Below are 21118 nucleotides of genomic sequence, written 5' to 3'. Positions count from 1 at the left end.
GAGGTCTGCCTGTTGCAGGGCTCTATAGGAACATAGTGAGTCTCTCATAGGCTGTAATGTTAAAGTATTAAAACACAAGAAAAACAATATAAATTTGGTATCGTTGTAATCATACTGACCAAAATAATGAATGTAACAGGTCAGTTTTACTGCAAAGGCAAATATGAAATCCATAAAACTATAATGGAATTGCCTTTTTTCCCAATTCCACCTTATGTAATTTTTTTTCCAGCTTCCCACTACATTATACGGAATAATTCAGTTTTCCATTAGAAAGTACAACTTGTCCCACAAAAACAAGCCCTCGTATGGCTATGTGTAATGAAAAACAAAAAAGTTATAGCTCCGGGAAGGCAGAGAGTAAAACGCAAAAACAGAAATCAATGGGTCTTTGAGGGGTTAGATAGGCATTGGATCAATGACTTGGAGAACTCTGCACAATGTTTAACCCCATGAAATCTATTACAAACATATGACGATGGTAATAACTTTAGGAGTAATATTACCCTTAGAAATCCCCTGTTGCTCCCATGCCGGTTCCTTAGTAGTTTGCCAGTAGTAGTAGTGGTAATTAAAAAAAAAGGCCAGCTTACCATGTATGATAATGGCTCCCGAGAATATGCATGTCTACTCCATTGTTTCTAGTAATGCAGATAACAAAATTACAAAAGCATGTTCCAGCAAATCACCAAAAACTCATTAACCATTTCAAACTCTTAAGTCAAGTTGTGAATGCTTACTTGTTTCTAATACCCAATAAATTAGGTGCATTTTCTGATACCATAGACTCGTGTAAAACACTGGTTTATGATAAATTCCCCATTGGTTCTCAGTCACAAAACCAGCATTAAGAAATATATCTTAATGTTTTGCACCCAAAAATGGATACCGCTAACATTTTACTTGGTCAGTCAAACACAGTCAAAATGTGAATTTCTCCTAGTATTGTACTGGTCACAAAGAAGCTTGGCTCATTTTTGGTTCCTCAATACTTGGTTTGACAAAATTGACATAGCCTTAATGCTATTTTCATTCAATGTTTTAAGACATCCTGGGTCATGCAAGCTGGAAAAAGTTTCTGCATCCTAATACATATAATTAATGAAAATACTGTACAGTGTTGTTGTATATATTGTACTTTTACTATAATTATATGTCTTCTTGTTACACGCAATAAACATAATCATTTTAATATATGAAAAATAATTAGAACATTTTCTCTTCAGATAGGACATCGCGATTTTGATGTTGAAAAGCGACTCCGAAGAGATCTAAAGAGAACTCACGCCTTGCTGGCTGACCTGCAGCTTCTTTTGGCCTCCATGGGAGACTCAGGACCACCCGTGGATCGTGGAGAACTTGAAAGACTTCACTTACAGGTGACATTTCACAGACTAACTTAGTACTTCCAGATTGATATTCTAGTTTAGTTAAACTCATTGCTACACTATCTCATAAATGGAATCAGTTGAAGATTAACATAGACATGGTATAATCTAAAGTTATCACAACTGGAAGATTAGATTTATATAGAAAAATTAGTTAAATGGGGCGGTATACTATTCTAAGTATTTATAAAGAGCGGAAGCACAGCTGAAAGAAGATGATTCCAGAAGGGTGAAAGAGACGCAAGCAACCTTTAATATACGAAGGACAAAGCACTCATAGCTAAAAATAAAGAAAACCTAAGTATAAAGATATGAATTCACATAATCACTTCAAGACCAGGCTATTTACTTATTTTCCTGACTGGGAGCATTTTGAAAACCATACTTTTTTTTCATTCGGTTATGTAAATATTTTATCCTCCTTTTTTCTGTGATATGTGGAGCTTTGTTTTTATGTAATTTTTGTTTAAGTATTTGCTTGAAAAAGAAATGTGTTCCTTTTTCAAAAAAGAAAAAATGGAAAAATTTTCACATTTATTTTTATTTTATTTTATTTGTAATAGCACAACATATATATACAGTGAGGAACAGAAGTATTTGAACACCCTGCGATTTTGCAAGTTCTCCCACTTAGAAATCATGGAGGGGTCTGAAATTCATATTGTTCACATTCCCACTCCCATTCCCATTTTTTTTAAAAAATCAGGAAATCACATTGTATGATTTTTAAAGAATTTATTTGTCTTGCACTGCTGAACGTAAGTATTTGAACACCTGAGACACAGCAAGAATTCTGGCTCTCAAAGACCTGTTACTGTGCCTTTAAAAAGTCCACCTCTACTCCACTCATTAATCTAACTTAGTAGCACCTGTCTGAGCTCTTTAAAGACACCTGTCCACCCCACAGTCAGTCAGACGCCAACTACTACCATGGGCAAAACCAAAGAGCTGTCAAAAGACACCAGAGTCCAAATTGTGGCCCTCCACAAGGCTGGAAAGGGCTATGGGGAAATTGCCAAGCAGCTTGGTGACAATAGATCAACTGTTGGAGCAATTGTTAGAAAATGGAAGAGGCTAAAGACGACTGTCAGTCTCCCTCGGACTGGGGCTCCATGCAAGATCTCACCTCGTGGGGTATCACTGATGATAAGAAAGGTGAGGAATCAGCACAGAACTACAAGGGAGGAGCTGGTCAATGACATAAAGACCGCAGTTTCAAAGGTTACTGTCAGTAGAACACTACGCCATCATGGTTTCAAATCATGCATTGCACGGAAGGTTCCCCTGCTCAAGTCATCACATGTCCAGGCCCGTATTAAGTTTGCCAATGACTATCTGGATGATCCAGAGGAGGCATGGAAGAAAGTCATGTGGAGAGATCTCAGATGAGACCAAAGTAGAACTTTTTGGTCTAAACTTCACTCGTCGTGTTTGGAGGAAAAAGAAGGATGAGTTGCATCCCAAGAACACCTTCCCTACTGTGAAGCATGGGGGTGGTAATATCGTGCTTTGGGGGTGCTTTTCTGTGAAGGGAACAGGACGACTGCACGGTATTAAGGAGAGGATGAATGGGGCTATTTATTGTGAGATTTTGAGCAACAACCTCCTTCCCTCAGTCAGAGCATTGAAGATGTGTCGTCTTCCAACATGACAATGACCCAAAGCACACAGCCAGGATAACCAAGGAGTGGCTCCGTAAGAAGAAAATCAAGGTTCTGGAATAGCCTAGCCAGTCTCCAGATCTAAATCCAATAGAAAATCTTTGGAGGGAACTCCGTGTTGCTCAGCGACAGCCCCGAAACCTGACAGATCTAGAGGAGATCTGTGTGGAAGAGTGGGCCAAAATCCCTGTTGCAGTGTGTGCAAACCTGGTCAAGCACTACAGGAAACATTTGACCACTGTAATTGCAAACAAAGGCTTCTTAACCAAATATTAACACTTATTTTCTCAGGTGTTCAAATACTTATGTTCAGCAGTGCAAGACAAATATAATTCTTTAAAAATCATACAATGTGATTTCCTGATTTTTTTAAATAAAATTCTGTCTCTCAACGTGGGAATGCGCCTACAATGTAAATTTCAGACCCCTTCATGATTTCTAAGTGGGAGAACTTGCAGAATTGCAGGGTGTTCAAATACTTCTGTTCCTCACTGTATATATATATATATTGTGGCAATGGGAACATTGAGATGTGCAGTAAAGTCCCGGGGAAGCATAATAAAAGGAGTGTTGTTTGCACCGGGAGCGTGTCACCAAAGGGCCCGGCCTTGGTGGAGTAAAGGCCCCTAGATAGGTGGCCACTAAGTTAACCGGTCGACACCAAAATAGTTAGAATAGCTGGTTCCAGCTAGTCCAGGGCGAGTTTTTACTGGGAACAGGCAATGTGCTGCGTAGTTGCCTGTTCCTCATGCTCCAGTCCGGGACTAAGGGCATGCTCACGTCCAGGGATTCCATTTAATCTGGTTTCTGGAATTGGGTGTGTCTCACTCTGGAGTGTTTTGTGAAGCAGAGTCCTGGTGAGGCTCTGTGTGAGTGGTCTCAGCCGGGTGGGCTGAGGGACCACGAGGCTAGGCGATAGCCTGAACTTTGGGGGACGCGGTGACGCCTGTGAAACAAGGATTACGAGGCCAGAGTCGGGAGGACTACTGGGCCACAATCCCCCAAAAGGTATTGAAGTGTCATAGCCTGGAGGTTGCTGGACTGTATGGCTGAGGAAAGCCGCATTTGTGTTCCATGTGTGAAAAGGGCTCTCTAGGTGAGTCAGAGATACACTTATGTGTTTAGTTAGAGCCTAGCCGAGCAAGGGTTTGTTATTTTGTGTGGATGTCACACGTGATAAGTTGAAGCTGCGACTTCATAACCTATTTTGCTGAAACGTCCGGAATAAAACACAAGTTTGGACATTTTACCATTGCCTGGTGAAGTAATTTGTGATGGCGACCCCCAAATAATAAACGATCCCTTACAATTTATATATATATATATATAAGGGCGCCTTTCTTCCTGTCTGCGGTACAACCGCATGTTTATCCTCACACTGCGTCCTACCTTGTTATCGTCGGTACCTCAAGCGGCACTAGTCTGATGAAGGCACGGATGTGCCGAAACGTCACTGACCTTGCCGTAGCAATCACCATTGTGTACCTAATAAAACGAAAATTGCACTTTACACAATTTCGGCTGGAGTCTTTGTATCTACTATTGACAGGGGTGGGAACCCTACTCCAGCAACCAATCCACCGTGTGCTACAAGGGCTCTGCTTGCAATTATATATATATATATTTATTTTTTATGTCCTCTTTCTATTGTAGGGATTTTGATATATGGGATGTATGGGTTATGATCACCAGGGGCAGGGCTAGGGTGTAGGGTGTTTTTTTTACATTATTTTATTTTTTTATCTTTTTATTTGTCTTTATTTTTTAAATTTTTTACACTTTGTGCCCCCCATAAGGTCATACAAGATCTTTGGGGGACATTTATAAATATATATATAAATTTTTTTTTTATTGCGGTTTCACCTGTAACTAGGTAGCTCCACTTACAGGGGGGGATACAGCTCCCAGACACGGTGTACATCACTGTACAACCTCACTGCAGAGCTGATTTGGGTCTGCTGACACTTCCAGCCCCTGATGATCACAAGACCCTGGGACTGGAGTAGGAAGTGGCACTGTAGCTTCCTGATCTCTATATACATGGAAAGGCATGGATGGTGAAAGCAGGGCTCCACGCTCCTGCAGCTCCATGATTAGTGTGTAGCTGCGATCTCTACAACAGTTTAGTAAAACGTCCATGCAGAGAATAAGGACCGCCAGGACGTATATACTGTAGTTAACGGGCGTTGGAAACTAGTTAATTAAAGTAAAGAAAGTGATAACTTTTACCTTCAAATAATCTAACAGCTAAGAAGTGTAGCAAACTGGAATTTGTTTCTGTGGCTAAGGTCAGTGAGTCCAACTCCTATGGAGCCTCTGTCAGCAGTCTCAACAGATTTGATGGAAAGAATAGTGCTGCCTGCATAGCTATTCCTGTCAAAATGATGAAAACTACAAATGAACAGCTGTTATGCATAGTACAACTGATCTGGCATAGCATTCTGGCTTCTGTTATAAAAGGATGATTCCAAAGTATTGTCAGTCTAACATGAAGAATGATAAGCAAGTATTTCACATCCTGCGTCCTAGCAAAAAGCCCACGTAGACCACTGTTCTTACAAGGGTTTCTCCAGATTAGAAAAATATTGCTGCTTTATTTAAAAAACAGCCCCACACCTGTTCATGGGTTGTGTCTGGCATTGCAGCTCAGTTCCATGGAAGTGAATAGGACTGAGTTATAATACCATACACAACCTGTGGATAGGTATGGTACTTTTTTGGAAGAAAGCAGACATATTTTTTTGGTTATGGAAAATCCCTTTAAGGGTGCTGTCTTATAGAAAAAAACATTCAGTATAATCTGTAATCTATTCATTTGTATCCGTGCTTATTCTAGGCCTTGAAATCAAGGAGGCCGTCCTATCTGTGATTGACAGCCTGCCCTCTATGACTGTGTATACAGAGATAACTGTCAATCACTGATAGGACCGCCTCCTTGACTTCAAAGCCCAGAATGAGCAGGAATTTAAATGAATGAAATACAAGTTAGGGCTCATTCAGATGGCCGTTTGCTGCCAGCAAAAATGCAGATCCCTTTTTTTGCAGACAGCTTCAGCATGTCCGCCAAAATACTTATTGCATTCTCTATTTTGGCAGACCCATAAGCTTCAATGGGGCCACGTTCTGATTTTCACTGACTAGTATAGGACATGTTTCGTTTGTGGAATGTTAGAAAAGGGCCTCATAGAAGTGAATGGGTCCGCATCTAATCCGCAAAATTGCAGATCAGGTGCGGAAAGCAACATACGGCTGTCTGAATGAGCTCTACTGAATCTTTTCCTACGAAACTATATATCAATCTGCTCAGCACCTCCTGCTCTATAACATGCTAAAAGCAGATTACTTTGCATTTTCATAGTCAAAGATTCCCTTTAATCTTACTACAATATGAAAATGATAATAATGAAAGTCACATTATATACAGAACGTTTCTGAATGCTAATAACATTTTAGTTCTAGAAAAAAAAAATATACATATATATATATATATATATATATATATATAAAATCATATCCTGTTCAAGTAAGTATGTCGCTGCTTACTGTAATTGTTGTAGTGTTTAGACATATGATATGTATTTGCCATGCTTGTCCCATACGTTAAGTCACAGTTGTAACTAAAATGGTATGTACGTGTTCTCAATTGATAGTTAAATGCCACGGGCCATGCAGAATTAGCAGTTATTTGATCTGCCAAAAGACAGTGTCCAAGAGGATTGAGAAATGAATAAACCAATGGGCTCTTTGCCATGTCCTGTTGTGTTAACTGTAATAAATATGCTCAATCTGCTCCTGCACAGCTTGCCTCACTCCTCGTGGCATCCCTTCCCACTTACAATCTGATCTGTGCCTCAGTGTTTGGATGGCATGTGTTCAGCTGAGGAGCTTACTATTGTCACCACTGCATTAAAACTGTCCAACACCAGCATAATCCTTACAACAGTTGGTTTTGTTCTGCTCTAAAAAAAACAATGTGCAAAATAAACCAGAATTGAAAGTGACCACAGGGATATCCAGCAAATTGTGCCACAGCTGCCTTAGCAACTGTGTGCCAAAAATGCTTCTGAGTACAATGTGAAATTTAGTACAGAAAACTGCTTAAAGAGAACCTGTCACCATGAAAATGCAGCATGTTATAGAGCAGGAGGAGCTGAGCAGATTGACATATACCGTAGTTGTGTTGGAAAAGATTCAGTATAACTTGTATTTCATTCATTTATATTCCTGCTCATTAGGGTTGAGCGAATTGAATTACCCGAAGTGGACTTCGATCCAAATTTCAGGGAAAATTCTATTCGCTGCAAAGCCGAATTTCCTTGTGCTTTGTGGTAACGAATCAATTTTCCCTGAAATTGCGTTAAAAAAACAAAACATACCTCATCCATTTGAGCGTGAAGAGATGGCCGTGGCCAACTTGATTTAAGATCCTGCGCGAGATCTTGTGCGCGGTGACGTCAGCCGGACAGCATGATGACGTCATCACGCACAGTGCAGGATCCTCAATCAAGATAGCCGCAGCGGCCTCTTTGCGCTCAAATGGATAAGGTGAGTTTTGCCATTCCCCATTATTGCACCCGTTAGTTACAAAGAAATGCTCTTTATGACAAATTACTTCGTGAAATTCGGCAAAGCAGCCGAATCTGATTTTTGTAAACTTTGCTTCTTTCCCCTCAGTTGGGAAAGAAGACTAATGAATCTTTTGACGCATGTGTCTTTACAGAGGAAGAGGTTCTAAGTCAGCTGTCTAAAATTAATACAAATAAGTCACAGGGGCCTAATGGGATACACCCAAAGCTATTAAAAGAGTTCAGCGGTGAACTAGCAAAACCATTAACAGATTTATTTAACCATTCACTGGTGACAGGAGTCGTCCCAGAAGATTGGAAATTAGCAAATGTTGTGCCCATTCACAAGAAAGGTAGTAGGGAGGAATCGGGCAACTATAGACCAGTAAGCCTGACATCAATAGTGGGGAAATTAATGGAAACCATACTTAAGGAGAGGATTGTGGACCATTTAAAATCCCATGGATTGAAAGATGTAAAACAGCATGGGTTTACTTCAGGGAGATCATGTCAAACTAATCTTATTGATTTTTTTGATTGGGTGACTAAAATAATAGATGGAGGAGGTGCAGTAGACATCGCTTATCTAGACTTTAGTAAGGCTTTTGATACTGTCCCACATAGAAGGCTTATCAATAAAGTGCAGTCATTGGGCTTGGACTCCCATATTGTTGAATGGATTAGGCAGTGGCTGAGGGACAGGCAACAGAGGGTTGTAGTCAATGGAGTATATTCAGACCAAGGTCTTGTTACCAGTGGGGTACCTCAGGGATCTGTTCTGGGACCCATATTGTTTAATATCTTTATCAGCGAAATTGCAGAAGGCCTCAATGGTAAGGTGTGTCTTTTTGCTGATGACACAAAGATTTGTAACAGGGTTGATGTTCCTGGAGGAATACACCAAATGGAAAAGGACTTAGGAAAACTAGAGGAATGGTCAAAAATCTGGCAACTAAAATTTAATGTTGATAAGTGCAAGATAATGCACCTGGGACGTAAAAACCCAAGAGCAGAATATAAAATCAGTGATACAGTCCTAACCTCAGTATCTGAGGAAAGGGATTTAGGGATCATTATTTCAGAAGACTTAAAGGTAGGCAGACAATGTCACAGAGCAGCAGAAAATGCTAGCAGAATGCTTGGGTCTATAGCAAGAGGAATTACAAGTAGAAAGAGGAAGGTGCTCATGCCGCTCTACAGAGCACTAGTGAGACCTCATTTGGAGTATTGTGCTCAGTACTGGAGACCATATCTCCAGAAGGATATTGATACTTTGGAGAGAGTTCAGAGAAGAGCTACTAAACTGGTACATGGATTGCAGGATAAAACTTACCAGGAAAGATTAAAGGACCTTAACATGTATAGCTTGGAAGAAAGACGAGACAGAGGGGATATGATAGAAACTTTTAAATACATAAAGGGAATCAACAAGGTAAAAGAGGAAAGAATATTTAAAAGAAGAAAAACTGCTACAAGAGGACATAGTTTTAAATTAGAGGGGCAAAGGTTTAAAAGTAATATCAGGAAGTATTACTTTACTGAGAGAGTAGTGGATGCATGGAATAGCCTTCCTGCAGAAGTGGCAGCTGCAAATACAGTGGAGGAGTTTAAGCATGCATGGGATAGGCATAAGGCCATCCTTCATATAAGATAGGGCCAGGGGCTATCCATAGTATTTAGTATATTGGGCAGACTAGATGGGCCAAATGGTTCTTATCTGCCGACACATTCTATGTTTCTATGTTTCTATGTATACACAATCATCGAAGGACGGCTGTCAATCACGCTATAAAAATTAGCATTTGTGGTCCACAGTTTATTTGTCTTAGGTTTTAGAGCAGTTTCAACATGTGCAGCTGCTCAATTTAGACATCAAGCAATTTTCTTGAAATTTGTTTCAGTTCGATTTGTATGAATCCGTCAGCAGATTTGTTTTAGGTATGAATAAATTCTGACTTAATTGAAAGAGCGCCGATTGTCCTGAAAAGATTTGTATGACCTACTGAGGGCTCCAAGGTATTCAACCCCTTTAATTTTTTTAACGGTAAAACAGCATTAGGCTTTAAGCACAGGATCGTATTTTTCATCCGTGTGCTATCCATGTCTTTTGCGGATAGCAGTCTGATAGTCTGATCCATTAATTTTACAGGGCTATGCACAGAGCCGTATTTTTGCGCATCCATGTAGCAGTTCTGCAAATGATAACACATGTCCTATTCTGGTCCCCATTGGAGTGGAGAATAGTGATTCCTATTGAGGGGAGTGAGAATAAATGCGGAAAGCACATGGAAGGTCTCTGTATTTTGTAGATGCGTGGATTGCAGACTGAAATAAGGGCATATTTGCGAGCATGAGGCAGGGACATACTTGCCTATGGATAAACGGATGGTAGTCGGTGGTAACAATCAGCCTGCTTAATACACTGCCCTGTTGGATTTTATTTTTAAGTTAAACATGGTCCAAAAGTATGCCTATTTAATGGAGACACCATGTTCTCTGTCTTCTGTCCTATAAAATGGTAGCTATCATCTTAAAATATTCAAAGAAGATTCAGATTTGGCTGGAATCTCAATTTTTGGGAAATTCAAAAAATTCAATCCATTTAAAATCGATTCGCACATCTCTACTGCTGATCATGAAATTTATGCAATTAAAATAAATATAAATGTAATTATATCTTTGGGAAATGATTGCAACGGGATAATGAACTATGGGTACATGTTGGAGCTTTGTGTTTTGTCAAGAAATTAGCATTTTGCCTTATGTTTCAATTATTGTTCTCTCTGACTCTGAAATTATATGTGATAAAGATGTGGATAACATTATATAATTCAAGAAGGATGAAAGTATATTTTAGGACTGGTTCTTTCACAAACGCAAAACTATAGCAAGACTTGAAAATATGAATTATGCTTGAAATCCTTTGCTTTCAAAGTTGAAAGTATTTCAGAGATGTCCACAAGGTTTGGGTACAGGAGATGAATGTACACTCACTCCCTCACTTCAATTGGCAGCTCTCAAGAAGCTCAAAGCAAAAGGCCAAAGTAATTTGAGGGTGAATGATTGAAAAGAAAATGATATTTGGATGTTTTCTATTCAGGGAGAAAATAGTCTCAGAGATATCTTCCCGGAATAAAGGAAAATTCTCTACGTGATTTCCTACACAGAAATTGTAAAGTTCACAACCAGGGAAAATATGAAGAACCTGGATGAATATGTCACATAATTATATATGTGTAGTATCTGTAGTAGAATCTTGTGAAAACAGAGAGGGAACATCTTCAATGTCTGAGTGTCCAATCTAAGTGTAAAAATTGACCTGCCCTGGTGTTGCTTGCAAGAAATGTATTCACTAAGTTACCCCTACCAAAGAAACATAATCACACCAGCTAAGGCTTTGGGGGAATGTGTTCAGTGCTAGTTTTCTGGTGTCGAAAGGTCACAAGTTTTGGCGATCAATTTTGCACCAAAATTTGCAACTTTCACCCCTTTTCCAACACTTGCCACTAAAGGTGGATGGGTGAGGGTAGCCTCTGTGGCCTGACACATTTAACAACATGTGTCCATGTTACACGTTTCTCCTTTCATTTTCTTGGTTGCTGACCTGCCAAGGATGTAGCAAATTTATTAAGAGGTATGTAGTTCTTAATTTTAGTGCATCGTACACCATTAAGCCCATCTTAATAACTTAATAACATTTAATATGTTAAAGAACAATTTCAATCAATTTTAAATTGAGTTTCAAGTGAATGTCATGTTCTAGCAAGGGTCCTACTAACCGCTAGAACTTCTCTTAGGCATAACACAAAAGCAAGGAGACAGACAAGGCAAGGACAAAAACTGAATACTTTATTCACAAAGAAACAAACACAACAGTAAGCTGGACCAGCAGGTAAGGGACCAGTGGCAGGTAATACCACTGGACCAAGTGCACTGGTTTGACTTGGGGCCAAACCCAGAGGGCAGCAACTCAGTGAGCTCTGTCCTTTACAGAGCCCCTGATGGTGTGGACAAACTTAGACGAGGGCTCACTGGCTGTACCTCCAGGATGGTCCCGGTGCACTTGGCCACTTAGCTGCAGAGACTGGTGGTGCAAGAACCAGCGGTCCACACAAACAAGGACTGGAACCAAGGCACACAAACTGGAACCCGAATATAACCCCACAGAACACAGTTCAGACAAGGCAACGCAAACCAGAACACAAGCAGATGCCTGGACCCCATGCACAACGGATGTATGGCGGTCACAGGCAGAGCTGCTCAAACAGGCAGACAAGAAGATGCCTGGACCCCATACGGAACTACACATGGCAGTCAAAGGCAGAGCTTGCCCCAACAGGCAGACATCAAGATGCCTAGAGCCCATGCAGAACGACACATGACGGTCACAGGCAGAGCTGCCTAAACAGGCAGGGAAGCAGATGCCAGGACCACATGCAGAATGACACATGGCAGTCACAGACAGAGCTGCCCCAACAGGCAGACAGCAGATGCCTGGACCCCAATGAGAACGACACATGGCAGTCACAGGCAGGGCTGCCCACATAGACTAGATGTCTTCCCTCCGGAGAATCCAGGAGCCATCCCACCAAATGCGTAGACTCAGACTAGAAGATGCCTGTTCCCCATGCAGAGTTAGTCAATGGGCGAACAGACAGAGCTGCACACAAGACATAGAACCAAACTAGCACATGCCTGTTCCCCATGTGGAATTAGTCAATGGGTGAACAGACAGCTGAACACAAGACACAGAACCAGACTAGCAGATGCCTGTTCCCAATGCGGAGTTAGTCCATGGGCGAACAGACAGCTGCACCTCAAAACACGGAACCAGCCAAGGAGACTTTGATGTCTCACTAGATGACCAAACAGACAGGGCAGATGGAATTATCCCAGGTCAGGTGCATAGCTCCTTCACCCAGCAAAGCTGGAAACGGACTGACCCTAACCCACAGCTCACAGGTATATAAAGAGCAGGATAGCAAGGTCATATGACACCTAGCAATACCCAGACCAGACCATTAACCCCACCAGAACCGAGACAACAGGGAGGGAAGTATGCATACACAAGTAGCAGTTCACACACAGGCTGTAGGTGTGTAGGTCACGCTCTCTGGAAACATTACTAGTCTCTGGGGATTGGAGTTTTGCCTGGGTGGTTATAATTTACTGAGCCAGGCATGCGCTGTTGTGAAAGATAAGTCCTGACTCCAGCATCCTGCCCGCTCAGTCCTGTGTCTGTCTACTGAGCTAGGCTAGCCAATCAGCAGAAGGCGATTAGCACTGCTAAGTGCTGATTGGTCATTTCAATGCCCAGCAGTCAGACAGAGGAAAGAGCACTCGCATAGGCCTGCTGGGGACTGTCACTGCGGGAGCTGAGCCAGGGAAATTATAAAGTATGTAAGGGGAGGGGGGCCCTGAGCAAAGGGGAAGCTTGGCCTATAGAGGCCAAGATAGAGGCCTCATTAACATGGCCATTGCCGTATTGCGGCCCGCAAGCAGCGGGTCCGCAATATGTGGGCACCGGCCGTGTGCTCCCCGCATCATGGATCCGGAACCATTCACTTGAATAGGTCCACAATCCAGAGCTGTGGTGCGGAACGGAGGCACGGAACCCCACGGAAGCACTACAGAGTGCTTCCGTGGTGTTTCTGTCCGTGCCTCCGCACCACAAAAAAATAGAACGTTTTATTTTTTTACGATGTGGACGGATCACGGACCCATTCAACTTGAATGGGTCTGGATCCATCCCGGCCGCGGCACGGATGTTGCCCATGCATTGGAAAGAGAAGGAGAAGAGATAGTGGAGCCACAGCAGCCATGGTAGGGTAATTAGGGGACAGGACCTTCTATCCACTACTGCCCCCCCAAGCAGGCCCCATAGCAGCTGTGTGGTCTGCCTCTATTGGAGGTATGCCATTAAATGTGGACACATATGAACATGAGACCAAAACAGATGCCTTCAGCTGTCAAGCGCACATGCAACAGGTCAGCTAGTTCTATAGGTACAAATCTGCCGACAGATGCCCTTTAAGTTGGGTGATCACCAATGTCCATTTTATGCTGCAGAAGTGTAACGCCCCAGAGGTGCATTACCTTGGTGCTAGGAAGGGAATACAGGATTCCCCTCCTATACAAGCCACCCTTCTATTTGCAGGCGTCTCATAACATGTGGAGGGATTACAGTATATGACATCCCTAACGCTCCATTTACGACTATGGCCACGCTTGGTGCAGTAGTACTTAAAATGTACTTATTCGATTCGCTGCGAGAGAGAAAAAAATTGATAGACACTCTACTCAGGCAGGAGCCCATAGGTAGCCGTCTAATATGTTAGTCTATCTATGTATCTTCTTGCAGCACTTAATATTTTTCCTGGTACCCTTGGAGCACATATATATATATATATATATATATATATATAGTGACACCAATGCTGGATTGGTGGTGGAAGGGAGGTATACACTCACCTAAAGAATTATTAGGAACACCATACTAATACGGTGTTGGACCCCCTTTTGCCTTCAGAACTGCCTTAATTCTACGTGGCATTGATTCCACAAGGTGCTGATAGCATTCTTTAGAAATATTGGCCCATATTGATAGGATAGCATCTTGCAGTTGATGGAGATTTGAGGGATGCACATCCAGGGCACGAAGCTCCCGTTCCACCACATCCCAAAGATGCTCTATTGGGTTGAGATCTGGTGACTGTGGGGGCCATTTTAGTACAGTGAACTTATTGTCATGTTCAAGAAACCAATTTGAAATGATTAGAGCTTTGTGACATGGTGCATTATCCTGCTGGAAGTAGCCATCAGAGGATGGATACATGTTCTTATTCAGTTTACGCCAAATATGGACTCTACCATTTGAATGTCTCAACAGAAATCGAGACTCATCAGACCAGGCAACATTTTTCCAGTCTTCAACAGTCCAATTTTGGTGAGTTCGTGCAAATTGTAGCCTCTTTTTCCTATTTGTAGTGGAGATGAGTGGTACCCGGTGGGGTCTTCTGCTGTTTTAGCCCATCCGCCTCAAGGTTGTGCGTGTTGTGGCTTCACAAATGCTTTGCTGCATACCTCGGTTGTAACGAGTGGTTATTTCAGTCAACGTTGCTCTTCTATCAGCTTGAATCAATTGGCCCATTCTCCTCTGACCTCTAGCATCCTCAAGGCATTTTTGCCCACAGGACTGCCGCATACTGGATGTTTTTCCCTTTTCACACCATTCTTTGTAAACCCTAGAAATGGTTGTGCGTGAAAATCCCAGTAACTGAGCAGATTGTGAAATACTCAGACCGGCACGTCTGGCACCAACAACCATGCCACGCTCAAAATTGCTTAAATCACCTTTCTTTCCCATTCTGACATTCAGTTTGGAGTTCAGGAGATTGTCTTGACCAGAACCACAACCCTAAATGCATTGAAGCAACTGCCATGTGATTGGTTGACTAGATAATTGCATTAATGAGAAATAGAACAGGTGTTCCTAATAATTCTTTAGGTGAGTGTATTTCCCCAAGATTCCCCTCCTATGTGAAGTAGCAGGTGAAAGACTCTCACCTGTGAGGTAATTAATGAAGCAGCACTGAGGGTGGGGATATAACAGAGCCAGGAGGTCAGGAACCTTTGATGTTTAGTAAGTGGCGGACAGGCAAGACTTTTCTTTTGTTGTTTTATTTTATTTATGCAACCTGCTCAATAAACCTGGATCCAGGCCAGCTGAAAACTTGGTGGCTGGTCGTAATTGTGTGAAACAGACAAGTGTCCTTTGACCCCAGCAAAGGCGATCCCGAGCTTATCCCCCCACAATATATATATATATATATATATATATATATATATATAAATGGAAAAAAAGGCAGCACAGCCCAAAACTGAATGTGGGTGCACGGCCCACAGGGAAAAGCCAATCCCACAATTACAAGTGGAAAAAAGGGCAGCACTGCAGGAAATAAAAATTAAGAAAACACTTTATTCACCCCAGTGGCAACGGCGATGTTTCGGCTCTGCACTAAAGCCTTTCTCAAGCTGCTTGAGAAAGGCTCTAGTGCAGAGCTGAAACGTCGCCAATGCCACTGGGGTAAATAAAGTGTTTTCTTAATTTTTATTTCCTGGAGTGCTTCCCTTTTTTCCATATATATACATATATATATATATATATATATATATATATACACTCACCTAAAGAATTATTAGGAACACCTGTTCTATTTCTCATTAATGCAATTATCTAGTCAACCAATCACATGGCAGTTGCTTCAATGCATTTAGGGTTGTGGTTCTGGTCAAGACAATCTCCTGAACTCCAAACTGAATGTCAGAATGGGAAAGAAAGGTGATTTAAGCAATTTTGAGCGTGGCATGGTTGTTGGTGCCAGACTGGCCGGTCTGAGTATTTCACAATCTGCTCAGTTACTGGGATTTTCACGCACAACCATTTCTAGGGTTTACAAAGAATGGTGTGAAAAGGGAAAAACATCCAGTATGCGGCAGCCCTGTGGGCAAAAATGCCTTGTGGATGCTAGAGGTCAGAGGAGAATGTGCCGACTGATTCAAGCTGATAGAAGAGCAACGTTGACTGAAATAACCACTCGTTACAACCGAGGTATGCAGCAAAGCATTTGTGAAGCCACAACACGCACAACCTTGAGGCTAATGGGCTACAACAGCAGAAGACCCCACCGGGTACCACTTATCTCCACTACAAATAGAAAAAAGAGGCTACAATTTGCACGAGCTCACCAAAATTGGACTGTTGAAGACTGGAAAAATGTTGCCTGGTCTGATGAGTCTCTATTTCTGTTGAGACATTCAAATGGTAGATTCCGAATTTGGCGTAAACAGAATGAGAACATGTATCCATCCTCTGATGGCTACTTCCAGCAGGATAATGCACCATGTCACAAAGCTCTAATCATTTCAAATTGGTTTCTTGAATATGACAATGAGTTCACTGTACTAAAATGGCCCCCACAGTCACCAGATCTCAACCCAATAGAGCATCTTTGGGATGTGGTGGAACGGGATCTTCGTGCCCTGGATGTGCATCCCTCAAATCTCCATCAACTGCAAGATGCTATCCTATCAATATAACATAGTAACATAGTAACATAGTACATATATGGGCCAACATTTCTAAAGAATGCTATCAGCACCTTGTTGAATCAATGCCACGTAGAATTAAGGCAGTTCTGAAGGCAAAAGGGGGTCCAACACCGTATTAGTATGGTGTTCCTAATAATTCTTTAGGTGAGTGTATATATATACACAGTACAGACCAAAAGTTTGGACACACCTTCTCATTCAAAGAGTTTTCTTTATTTTCATGACTATGAAGGCATCAAAACTATGAATTAACACATGTGGAATTATATACATAACAAACAAGTGTGAAACAACTGAAAATATGTCATATTCTAGGTTCTTCAAAGTAGCCACCTTTTGCTTTGATTACTGCTTTGCACACTCTTGGCATTCTCTTGATGAGCTTCAAGAGGTAGTCCCCTGAAATGGTCTTCCAACAGTCTTGAAGGAGTTCCCAGAGATGCTTAGCACTTGTTGGCCCTTTTGCCTTCACTCTGCGGTCCAGCTCACCCCAAACCATCTCGATTGGGTTCAGGTCCGGTGACTGTGGAGGCCAGGTCATCTGGCACAGCACCCCATCACTCTCCTTTATGGTCAAAAAGCCCTTACTTTCAAAGTTTTCCCAATTTTTCGGCTGACTGACTGACCTTCATTTCTTAAAGTAATGATGGCCACTCATTTTTCTTTACTTAGCTGCTTTTTTCTTGCTATAATACAAATTCTAACAGTCTATTCAGTAGGACTATCAGCTGTGTATCCACCTGACTTCTCCTCAACGCCACTGATGGTCCCAACCCCATTTATAAGGCAAGAAATCCCACTTATTAAACCTGACAGGGCACACCTGAGAAGTTATAACCATTTCAGGGGACTACCTCTTGAAGCTCATCAAGAGAATGCCTAGAGTGTGCTAAGCAGTAATCAAAGCAAAAGGTGGCTACTTTGAAGAACCTAGAATATGACATATTTTCAGTTGTTTCACACTTGTTTGTTATGTATATAATTCCACATGTGTTAATTCATACAGTAGTTTTGATGCCTTCAGTGTGAATCTACAATTTTCATAGTCATGAAAATAAAGAAAACTCTTTGAATGAGAAGGTGTGTCCAAACTTTTGGTCTGTACTGTATATATATATATATATATATACAAACCGGATTCCAAAAAAGTTGGGACACTATACAAATCGTGAATAAAAACTGAATGCAATGATGTGGAGGTGCCAACTTCTAATATTTTATTCAGAATAGAACATAAATCACGGAACAAAAGTTTAAACTGAGAAAATGTACCATTTTAAGGGGAAAATATTTTGAATCAGGATTTCATGGTGTCAACAAATCCCCAAAAAGTTGGGACAAGGCCATTTTCACCACTGTGTGGCATCTCCCCTTCTTCTTACAACACTCAACAGACGTCTGGGGACCGAGGAGACCAGTTTCTTTAAGTTTAGAAATAGGAATGCTCTCCCATTCTTGTCTAATACAGGCCTCTAACTGTTCAATCGTCTTGGGCCTTCTTTGTTGCACCTTCCTCTATATGATGCGCCAAATGTTTTCTATAGGTGAAAGATCTGGACTGCAGACTGGCCATTTCAGTACCCGGATTCTTCTCCTACGCAGCCATGATGTTGTGATTGATGCAGAATGTGGTCTGGCATTATCTTGTAGAAAAATGCAGGGTTTTCCCTGAAAGAGATGACGTCTGGATGGGAGCATATGTTGTTCTAGAACCTGAATATATTTTTCTGCATTGATGGTGCCTTTCCAGACATGCAAGCTGCCCATGCCACACGCACTCATGCAACCCCATACCATCAGAGATGCAGGCTTCTGAACTGAGCATTGATAACAACCTGGGTTGTCCTTGTCCTCTTTGGTCCGGATGACATGGCGTCCCAGATTTCCAAAAAGAACTTCGAATCGTGACTCGTCTGACCACAGAACAGTCTTCCATTTTGCCACACTCCATTTTAAATGATCCCTGGCCCAGTGAAAACACCTGAGCTTGTGGATCTTGCTTAGAAATGGCTTCTTCTTTGCACTGTAGAGTTTCAGCTGGCAATGGCGGATGGCACGGTGGATTGTGTTCACTGACAATGGTTTCTGGAAGTATTCCTGAGCCCATTCTGTGATTTACTTTACAGTAGCATTCCTGTTTGTGGTGCAGTGTCGTTTAAGGGCCCGGAGATCACGGGCATCCAGTATGGTTTTACGGCCTTGACCCTTACGCACAGAGATTGTTCCAGATTCTCTGAATCGTCGGATGATGTTATGCACAGTTGATGATGATAGATGCAAAGTCTTTTTTCGCTGGGTAACACCTTTCTGATATTGCTCCACTATCTTTCTGCGCAACATTGTGGGAATTGGTGATCCTCTACCCATCTTGGCTTCTGAGAGACACTGCCACTCTGAGAAGCTCTTTTTATACCCAATCATGTTGCCAATTGACCTAATTAGTGTTAATTGGTCTTCCAGCTCTTCGTTATGCTCAAATTTACTTTTCCCAGCCTCTTATTGCTACTTGTCCCAACTTTTTTGGGATTTGTTGACACCGTGAAAATTGGAATCAACTTATTTTTCCTTTAAAATGATACATTTACTCGGATTAAACGTTTGATCTCTCATCTACGTTCTATTACAAATAAAATCTTGACATTTGCCATCTCCACATCATTGCATTCAGTTTTTATTCACAATTTGTTTAGTGTCCCAACTTTTTTGGAATCCGGTTTGTATATAAACTGCGTGCAGAATTATTAGGCAAATGAGTATTTTGACCACATCATCCTCTTTATGCATGTTGTCTTACTCCAAGCTGTATAGGCTCGAAAGCCTACTACCAATTAAGCATATTAGGTGATGTGCATCTCTGTAATGAGAAGGGGTGTGGTCTAATGACATCAACACCCTATATTAGGTGTGCATAATTATTAGGCAACTTCCTTTCCTTTGGCAAAATGGGTCAAAAGAAGGACTTGACAGGCTCAGAAAAGTCAAAAATAGTGAGATATCTTGCAGAGGGATGCAGCACTCTTAAAATTGCAAAGCTTCTGAAGCGTGATCATCGAACAATCAAGCGTTTCATTCAAAATAGTCAACAGGGTCGCAAGAAGCGTGTGGAAAAACCAAGGCGCAAAATAACTGCCCATGAACTGAGAAAAGTCAAGCGTGCAGCTGCCAAGATGCCACTTGCCACCAGTTTGGCCATATTTCAGAGCTGCAACATCACTGGAGTGCCCAAAAGCACAAGGTGTGCAATACTCAGAGACATGGCCAAGGTAAGAAAGGCTGAAAGACGACCACCACTGAACAAGACACACAAGCTGAAACGTCAAGACTGGGCCAAGAAATATCTCAAGACTGATTTTTCTAAGGTTTTATGGACTGATGAAATGAGAGTGAGTCTTGATGGGCCAGATGGATGGGCCCGTGGCTGGATTGGTAAAGGGCAGAGAGCTCCAGTCCAACTCAGACGCCAGCAAGGTGGAGGTGGAGTACTGGTTTGGGCTGGTATCATCAAAGATGAGCTTGTGGGGCCTTTTTGGGTTGAGGATGGAGTCAAGCTCAACTCCCAATCCTACTGCCAGTTTCTGGAAGACACCTTATTCAAGCAGTGGTACAGGAAGAAGTCTGCATCCTTCAAGAAAAACATGATTTTCATGCAGGACAATGCTCCATCACACGCGTCCAAGTACTCCACAGCGTGGCTGGCAAGAAAGGGTATAAAAGAAGAAAATCTAATGACATGGCCTCCTTGTTCACCTGATCTGAACCCCATTGAGAACCTGTGGTCCATTATCAAATGTGAGATTTACAAGGAGGGAAAACAGTACACCTCTCTGAACAGTGTCTGGGAGGCTATGGTTGCTGCTGCACGCAATGTTGATGGTGAACAGATCAAAACACTAACAGAATCCATGGATGGCAGGCTTTTGAGTGTCCTTGCAAAGAAAGGTGGCTATATTGGTCACTGATTTGTTTTTGTTTTGTTTTTGAATGTCAGAAATGTATATTTGTGAATGTTGAGATGTTATATTGGTTTCACTGGTAAAAATAAATAATTGAAATGGGTATATATTTGTTTTTTGTTAAGTTGCCTAATAATTATGCACAGTAATAGTCACCTGCACACACAGATATCCCCCTAAAATAGCTAAAACTAAAAACAAACTAAAAACTACTTCCAAAAATATTCAGATATTAATGAGTTTTTTGGGTTCATTGAGAACATGGTTGTTGTTCAATAATAAAATTAATCCTTTAAAAATACAACTTGCCTAATAATTCTGCACTCCCTGTATATATATATATATATATATATATATATATATATATATATACCCTAAGCAAAAGCCGAGGACGGCTTTACTTTTAAGTAAGGCGTATGTAATGCCCCAGAGGTGCATTA

At 41.6% G+C, this 21118-nt stretch overlaps 1 protein-coding gene across 2 annotated transcripts in view; it reads left to right on the top strand.

Moving 5' to 3' along the window:
• Nucleotides 1-21118, top strand: part of MYO18B (myosin XVIIIB) — an 884719-nt gene that overhangs the window by 549625 nt on the left and 313976 nt on the right. For both annotated transcript variants that reach the window (XM_040416566.1, XM_040416565.1), the window contains one exon: nucleotides 1227-1379. In XM_040416566.1, coding sequence (XP_040272500.1) covers nucleotides 1227-1379 — 153 coding nt within the window. The remainder of the gene's footprint in view (nucleotides 1-1226; nucleotides 1380-21118) is intronic.

The sequence above is a fragment of the Bufo bufo genome, chromosome 2, assembly GCF_905171765.1.
Source record: "Bufo bufo chromosome 2, aBufBuf1.1, whole genome shotgun sequence".
Taxonomy (NCBI): Eukaryota; Metazoa; Chordata; class Amphibia; order Anura; family Bufonidae; genus Bufo; species Bufo bufo.
This window is presented reverse-complemented; position numbering and strand designations above follow the sequence as displayed.